Here is an 8153-nt window from a genome sequence, read left to right as displayed (position 1 = left end):
TTTCATATTTAAAGAATTTGCCACTGATGATTCAAACGCGAGTTTTGAGCAGTGTAGAGTAGCGCTTGATGTTTGTCGTTTCTCCGTTCACAAATGCAGACATGGCTTTATGTTTATGCAGCGCGATACACAAGGCAACACCTAAAAAGACAGAAGTCAGTAATTATGTGCCCACTGGATGCAGCAAATGCCTCATTTGTAATGCGTTTTGTTGGTTTTGGCTTGTCGTGCTGGGACTCTGCATCACAGTATGTTAAGTGGCATAACATTTCCGTCATGCGCTAGAGGAATTCGTCCAATCACAACACAATGGATAGCTGGCCAATCAGCGCACACCTTGCTTTTCAGACCGATTTATGTGGAAAATAATGTGTTTTTTTAACCTTAAACCACATAAACACATTGCATTACATCAAATACACAAAATAATGTTATTTTTAACAATATCATATGACCCCTTTAAAAGACATGTGTCACTGCAAAGACACCAGTTTACATCCATTAGTGTCCAGCTGCCCTCTCTTTAAAGCATTTAGACTAGCAGTCTCATCTTGTGACAGTTAATGAGTCTGAAAGAGTGCCAGTTTAACCCGTTTGCTTACACAATATTACAGCTTCAGGCAACATCACACACCTCCAGTGTAATTATGCATGTATTTCATTACTTAGGCCTAATTCCAGCATTTAACAAACAGAATAAAAGATAAAACACTTAAACACCGACTGACAAGATCAACAATGTACATACTAACAACACCACCACAGGGACTCATTCTTACGTTCAAAATGTCCCAAACCATACATACTATCATAAAATTAACACAAATTAATATAATATTCACATTTTACGCAACTGTACAGACAGCTGTCACCTGTCAGGGTTTACATAAACATGAGCAGTGTTACTGATCCGTAGCAGACATGCTAGGCTAACGTTAGCATGATTAGCTAAAGCTCTGCCAGCTTATTTAGAGCCAAAAGTCAAAATAATTGTTTACCGTGAAAACCAAAACCTATGTTAATATGCACTATAAGTCACTGACATGTATTGAGATATTAGTTGGATGTCAGTGACACCAAGTACGAGAAAGACACACACCTACGAGGTGATATGTTTAGATTAGCTTTAGTACCGCTTTACCCTAATATCGCATCAGCTAGGTCGTGTCTTGGTTTAGCTTTATTTGACTTATGAAGTCAAGGAGTAGCGTGTAATGTAGACAAAAAAAAAGAAAAAGAAAACAGTACTGATGTGTACATAAACGGTGTGTTCGTGAATAAACGTGGCAATGTTTAGTGATCCGGCAGCACAACAGATCCAGGAGGCCCTAAACAGTGACGATCAGGAGGCCCAAAGACTGTCACAACAGCAACTCTATCAAGAGTGAGCGATTAATCTCACAGACCCTATACATTATCACATACACCTATCAGGAGTGATGGACGGTCCATCGGGAGCCTGAATAGTAAGGTGTCGATCTTAAAACACTGCTCTATCAGGAGGCCCTGGAGTGGAGAATCACTCACACACAGTCCTTCATACCAGATATATCACATAGCGATAAAGGGACTCAAGAGTGAGTATTTTGACAGTCCTCCACAAGGAGTCCAAATAGAGAGGAGTCATTCCCACAACACTGCACCATCAGAAGATCAAACACTATCTATCAGGATCATCTCGACACTCTCCTTCTCCGTCACAAGCTATAGGAGGAACGGATCTCGCATACTTCTCCTCTATGACGAGGTCCAGCCCAGGATTCTGTGCTATGATCCCGGCCGGCCTGGATAAATTCCTCAGAACCCGTCCGAACCGAAACTCACCGTGCATAGCCGAGGCCTGTAAAATAGCCCCAGAGGTGCCGTCGATAACTTTGATGCTGCCCCGGCTGGTGACGGCCAGGATGGCGTTGAGGGCCGGGTGGTAGGACAGACTCCGTAGGCCCTCCTCATCGCAGCGCAGGCAGCCGTCTCTCAGCACGACCCAGTCCGGCGAGCCTGGCGAGGCCGCCGCCGCCGCCATCTTCCTGCTATCTTCCCTTCCTGCTTTCCCTCCTCCTTCAGTAGCTCCTCCGTGGACGTGACTCGACGAGAAAACGTTAAAGCTGAATCCCGAAGTACCGCTGCGCTTCCACTGCAGGATCTAAACCTCCTCCCGATACCGCAGGAAGCAGCGATTCGCCATCAGCGGAGCGGAAACCAGCGGCTCCTTCTACTCAAACACTCAGCGTGGAAACGGAACTGGCGTAGTCACCGTGTGATCGCCCGCCGAACCTCAGGGGGCGCTGTCTGTCGATAGATAGATAGATAGATAGATTGATTTGTATTTTTTATTTTCTTTTAATTTATGATATTGTTAGTTTCTGTTTGAAAACAAGCTTTTTTTCCCCCAGCAGAAGCATTAGGAAGTCACACCTTTTAAGGTTCTTGTAGTTAAAGATAACAATTATTTAACATTATGTCAAACCAGTAAATTATCTTTATAAATTCTTTATCAACAGAATTTTGACAGCAAATCTCCAACTGTTTTTTTTTTAGATTATACTTTTATTTTGTGTCCTCAAAATATCATACATAATCACTTTTTTGATTGAAGTATTTACTGTTAAAACCAGTAACCATATTTTTGTATATTGAACATTTTGTAATAATGAATATTAAATAAACCAATTAATCATGCAATTAAGTATTATTCCCTGACATTAATGAGATTCACAACAAAAAGTGTAATTACAGTGTCAACAGATTTTAATTTGTTTCATGAATATAACAATTTCCAGACTCAATTGTTTTAGCTAAACTAATATGGTAACATATGTCTGCAGTGTACACATCACCAGGTAGAAAGCTGTTTTCAATTGCATGTTCTACAAATAAAAATTCCTTTCCTTTTTGGCTACATTTACATAAATAAAATACACCACAGCCATATAAAACGACCAATTCAAGGCACCCATACATAGCAGGCCTTTTTAATCTAAGCTGTACTGCCTGCACACTCTCTTTTTCCATGTAGAACTCATAAATTAAAAATGAAAAGTGATAAGATGAAGAATTCTGTGAATGTATTGGATCAGTCTACAACAACAACAACAAAATCTGTCTACCATCAGCTGGTTAACGCAAAAGTTTTCACCACTGTGTGTGGTGGTGATGACACAAATTCTGTTACATGACTATCATGCCTTTCATAGTCTTTTACAATATAAAGATCTCCTTTTTATTTTCCTCTTGGGGTTTGTAAATATCATGTAAAACCAGGTCTCCAGATTTCTGTGGCAGAGGCATCTCTGCAAACAGGGCTTCCACAGTAAAAGATGCAGCTTTTTATTGTGTACAAAATTAATGGAAGCAGTTAAATACACTAATGTCTGTACACCTCATTCCCCAAAGCATATAGGATTATAAACAGGGTAAAAGAAAATAAAAAAGGAAAGAAAGAAAATGCATCATGGAATATCCCTGCTGTGCAACTCTCCACAGTGCTCTTTGTCAATGTCCAAGCAACGAGCCAATCAAAGCCTGTGGTCAATTCAGACTCCAGTATACAGAGACAGGAAGTAGATGTACAAAAGGAAGATGGGATATATGAGAAGGGGTTTCTTCGTTTTGAATTCATCACTGACGAGTAAAGAGGCAGCACTGTATGCAGCCCAGAATACTCCAAAAAGCTAGAAGAGAAAAAACAACAACATATTTACATATTATTATTATACATAATTTCATATTCCTTTTTTTATTCATATTTACCTTTATGAGTGTAGAGACTATGTCAAAACCCCCAATGACCAGGAGAAGTGGAGCTATTACAATGAGTGGGAGCAAAGAATAGCCAATAACTCCAAGCACTTGCCCATAAGACACCTATAAATAAAATTAAAAACCATAAGTGGGCATCTCTTTCAACTCATAAAAATCATATGCTATCTGACGCTTCACAAGATATAAATACCTCTCCACCCAGCACTCTTGCAAGAAGGAAAATCATCAGTGATCCAAATATCCAGATTGTAATAATCCAGGAAACAACCTGATTGGTCAAAAAAAGATATATGACATTTTAAAAAAGAATCCAAATTTGATGCACTTCTGCTTCTGTTTTGACTAACTAAATCATGCAAGTGACAAGGTCATATTGAAATGAAAAATGACAAAATAATTAATCTCTCCAATCTTCATGTCTTCTTGAAAGTTACTTTAGTATGCAGGCATAAATAATGATATATTATTACATTTATTTTCTTAATTATCAAATTAATACTTAATGTTTAATCAATTCTAGGACTGTCAATCAATTAAAACTAAATTAAATTACATATTAAAAAACTGATGAGAATAAAATAATTTCAAGTCACATCTGCATAATGGCAGAATAAATGTTAAAATATTCTAAATATTAAAAATATTTAATGAATAGACATTGTGGTTTTAGAAGCTTAAATATTGGTCATTTTATTTCCATGTTATTGAAGATAAACTTGTCACTAGCCTAGAGTCTACAGTTATTTTGCATTTTGATGGTAGGTCTATGTGCACATGCATCATGACTATCAGTGGCGTGTTTAGTGTATTGGGGGTACCCTTTGGTAGAAATCACGTTCCGCGGAGGCCCCACACAATTGCGTGGGTTTCGTGGTGCCTAAACACACTACTGATAACTATATACATTAGGGATGTAACCGGTTTGACGATAAATCATGAAAAAATTCCCCACAGTTAGTATTACCGTTTCATCTTTTAATTATCATTAAAACCGTATTAGATTACCGTGATTTGAACAACTCGCGATAAATAAATACTGTCCAGCATAAGGCACAGTTTTAAGTAACAGTTTCACGTGTGCACAGCACGCAGTGTAGTTTCGTTTTGAGTGAAAACAGGGCGGAAAAGCTGGGAGGTATTAAAAGAGTGCTAAGCGAATTATACAAATGTATATATGAATTAATTAATTATATGATTGTACCTCTGAAGGTTCTGACTGTCTTCAGAAAAGAATCGATGGCTGCACAATCATCATTTAATTAGTCACTTAATTATCTCATTAACTTTAACTCTTTGAGGACTTGGGATATGACTTGAAGACTTGCTTGTGATTTGAAAGTCCCACCTCTGCGCGATACTGCTTTGTCCACGGAGGTTACGGGAAACAGCTCTAATTCAGCTTTTCCATAAGCGCCACCTGCTGTCAGCGAGTGGATTTACAGAGACTTATATTTACATTCAGCCTGTGTGCAGTTTCTGTCTGGCCAAAAACGGACCGAATTTGCATGCCCTGCTGTAAATTTTGACCGGTTGATGAAAAACAAGCTTATGTGGATTCTACACATTTAAACAATTCAGATAAGTTATCTAGAATTCTTTATGGAGCAGATATAATACATATAATCATTTATTAATCAATTATCATTTTGACATATCTTTTCTTTATTTAAAAGCTGAAATGTGAGGTTTACCTTTTCAAAGCTTTATTTGAACATTTACATTAGATATTTCAACATGCTATTAAACTGTTGTCAGTCAAGTTGTCCTTTAAAATACGAACATCATTGGTAATGTTATTGTTTTAGTGATTAAGCAAACAAAAAGTCATTTTATTTGTTGTTTGTTGATTTTTGAATATAAAACTTGGTGAAGCGATTTATGTGTCGGTACTTTTTTAACATCTCCAGCACATTTTAACAACACCGTGATAATACCGATAACCGTGATAATGTGTCACTATAATCGTGATAAGAAATTTTCATACCGTTACATCCCTAATATACATAAATATTATGCCCATTGTCAAAGACTCATGTCTCACCCTGAACTGTCCATAGATGGAGATCATGGAGAAGAGCAGGACAACAGCCAGCGGGCCCCAGAAATCAGGATTGTCCCTCACCACCTGTCTGTTAAAGCCCAGCGAGGGCATGGGCATCAACACACACCTGATCTTGTAGTAGATGTCCTTTAAGTCAATGTCCAACTCCTCCCTGCACAAACACAGACAACCAATAAACACAACCAAAGCAAATGTGACATCAAGCGCCAGAAGTCCCACAAACTCACAGGAGCGGTTTAGTGTCCTCGGTATCATCTTCCTCCACCTCCAGCAACCATCCGTAACCTCTCTGCCTCAGAAAGGTGGTGGCGTAAGTGTCCCTGGTGGAATCCGGGCCAATATTTAGTGTGATATCCGGTGCATCTATGGTGCCGCTGAGCTCTGGTGGATAAGAGGTTGTTTTAGATTTATACAGCTCACTATTACATCCCTATTGAGTCTCCAAAACAACACCCATGTCATGATGTATTAAAAGGATTGATCATTCACAAACTTAGATATATTCTCATATTAATGTATGTGTACATAATACACACAACACACAAACACAGCCAACTGCATTCCAACATAAATCAGGCTCACATATCAGAGCAGAGAAGTATGGATGCTTTGGGGCCTTTAACTACTGTACCTTCAGCGTCCGTCGAGGAGACGAAGGTAAAATCTCCGTTGGTGGGAGAGAACTGCATTGCTGACAGCGATAACAGCTCGGGCTTCACTCACAATCACACACCGCCGCCGATCGCGCACCTTCACACCATTGCCACGTTTAACGATTCCTACCGATCAGCTTTCGAACGGGACTGCTGGCTCAAAACAGTCATGGAGGAAGCAGGAAGTGCAGAAAAACACAGACGACACGTCAAATCCTGGAGCAGGGCGGAACGGGGAGGCACGCGCTCCACCCAGCGACAAAAATGAGGACCGACAACACATATTCAATGCAGAGACAGCACCACCCCGTGACCCTTCTGCAAAAATTAGGATTACATGTATGACATTTATTATATATATGACCCAGTCCACCTTCAGATATATGCCTTTCCAAGCCATTTATCTGACTGTATTATTTAAATTGACGGAACGTTTTTACATTGTCGTTATAATGTTAATGTTTATGTAATATATAGTGCTTTTATTTTAATCAGCGTTATTGACACCATTATTATATTAAATCCATTGCATGTTATTACACTTACATTGAACAGAAGTTGTGAGACAGAACTGCAACTGAACGGCATAATGAAGATGGCTAAAATAATCCACAATCATCTCTTCAGTCATATATCTACAGTTAGTGTACACTCATTCTTATATGCTCAGTCATATGTAACAAAGTAAGTATATAAAATAAACAATTTTAAAACAAAGTCGAAAGGGATCGACTTTTATAACTGCTTCCGTCTTTTTTTTATCAATCTCCAAACTGAATATGTCGCTGACATCATTTTAATTGTAGTAAAGTCCTGTTGATAATGTTGTGTCCTAAATAAATATTTTAGAGATTTCCGAGGTTGTGGAATACCCATTTCACCTTGGTTATTCCCTTTACCATTAGTAACTCCGCAATCTCAATTTTCACTGATGGTTCCAAAGATCACGAGACAGGACGAGCATCAGCAGCTGTATTTGTCCCAACTTATCAAATCAAGATTGGTAAAAGAGTTTCTGATCATGTGGGAGTTTACACTACAGAGTTGGTAGCAATATTGTTAGCTATCAGGTGGATGGAGGATACTCGGCCAATGAATGCGGTGATATGTTCAGAGTAATTCTCTGCATTATCAAGTCTTATCAGTGGAAGATCTTCAAGACAAGACATTTTGTATGAAATTCTTTTATGTATGTATAGAGTGAATAAGATAGGAATTAAGATATGTTTCCTGTGGGTTCCAGCACACGTGGGAGTGGATGGAAATGAGGCTGCGGATCATCTAACAAAACAGGCACTGAAATTATCACATATAGAAATTATTATATCACTAAGCAAAGAAGAAGTTAAGGTTAAAATTAGAACAGCAATAAAAATGAGATGGCAAGACGTTTGGAATAAGGAAGAGAGAGGAAGGCATCTTTATCATATTCAAAATCAAAAAAAGAGTTGAAAGAGTTAATGTTGGTAGTAGAAGAGAAGATACAATTATTACCAGACTTCGCATTGGCCATACTGCTTTAAATTCTTCTCTATATAAAATGAATAAGCATGAGTCTGGGAACTGTAGTCTGTGTGGATTACCAGAAACAGTAGAGCATGCACTATTACGTTGTTCTGCTTATGATAATGAAAGAGCATTTCTGTTGGAAGAATTAAAAGAAATAGGGATAGAAA

The 8153-nt window shown here is 38.4% G+C and overlaps 2 protein-coding genes across 2 annotated transcripts in view; both read right to left on the bottom strand.

The window, feature by feature from the left end:
- LOC107689818 (baculoviral IAP repeat-containing protein 6-like) overlaps positions 1 to 2237 on the bottom strand; it is a 118795-nt gene extending 116558 nt beyond the window's left edge. The window contains exon 1 of the mRNA XM_016487983.1: positions 1825 to 2237. Coding sequence (XP_016343469.1) covers positions 1825 to 2023 — 199 coding nt within the window. The 5' untranslated portion in view covers positions 2024 to 2237. The remainder of the gene's footprint in view (positions 1 to 1824) is intronic.
- Positions 2238 to 2725: 488 nt separating this feature from the next.
- On the bottom strand, positions 2726 to 6723 carry LOC107689787 (protein YIPF4-like). The gene is made up of 6 exons (XM_016487937.1): positions 6456 to 6723; positions 6052 to 6205; positions 5804 to 5975; positions 3953 to 4030; positions 3751 to 3864; positions 2726 to 3671 (listed from the first exon to the last, which is right to left on the bottom strand). The coding sequence occupies exons 1-6, from the start codon at positions 6511 to 6513 to the stop codon at positions 3534 to 3536; spliced, it is 714 nt and encodes a 237-aa protein (XP_016343423.1). The 5' UTR covers positions 6514 to 6723; the 3' UTR covers positions 2726 to 3533.
- Between the last annotated feature and the right edge of the window lie 1430 nt (positions 6724 to 8153).

Source organism: Sinocyclocheilus anshuiensis, unplaced genomic scaffold (assembly GCF_001515605.1).
Source record: "Sinocyclocheilus anshuiensis isolate Anshui unplaced genomic scaffold, SAMN03320099.WGS_v1.1 scaffold918, whole genome shotgun sequence".
Taxonomy (NCBI): domain Eukaryota; kingdom Metazoa; phylum Chordata; class Actinopteri; order Cypriniformes; family Cyprinidae; genus Sinocyclocheilus; species Sinocyclocheilus anshuiensis.
The sequence above is the reverse complement of the archived record's forward strand: the minus strand, read 5'-3'. Positions and strand labels throughout refer to the sequence as shown.

What these genes read in the sequence shown, in the direction of transcription:
- LOC107689787 (XM_016487937.1), bottom strand. Translation starts at nt 6,513, where the DNA reads ATGCAGTTCTCTCCCACCAACGGAGATTTTACCTTCGTCTCCTCGACG. An exon ending in CTCCTCGACGGACGCTGAAG is followed by an intron (nt 6,206 to 6,455) that starts GTACAGTAGTTA and finishes CTTATCCACCAG; the next exon opens with AGCTCAGCGGCACCATAGAT. An exon ending in GAGGACACTAAACCGCTCCT is followed by an intron (nt 5,976 to 6,051) that starts GTGAGTTTGTGG and finishes GTGTTTGTGCAG; the next exon opens with GGAGGAGTTGGACATTGACT.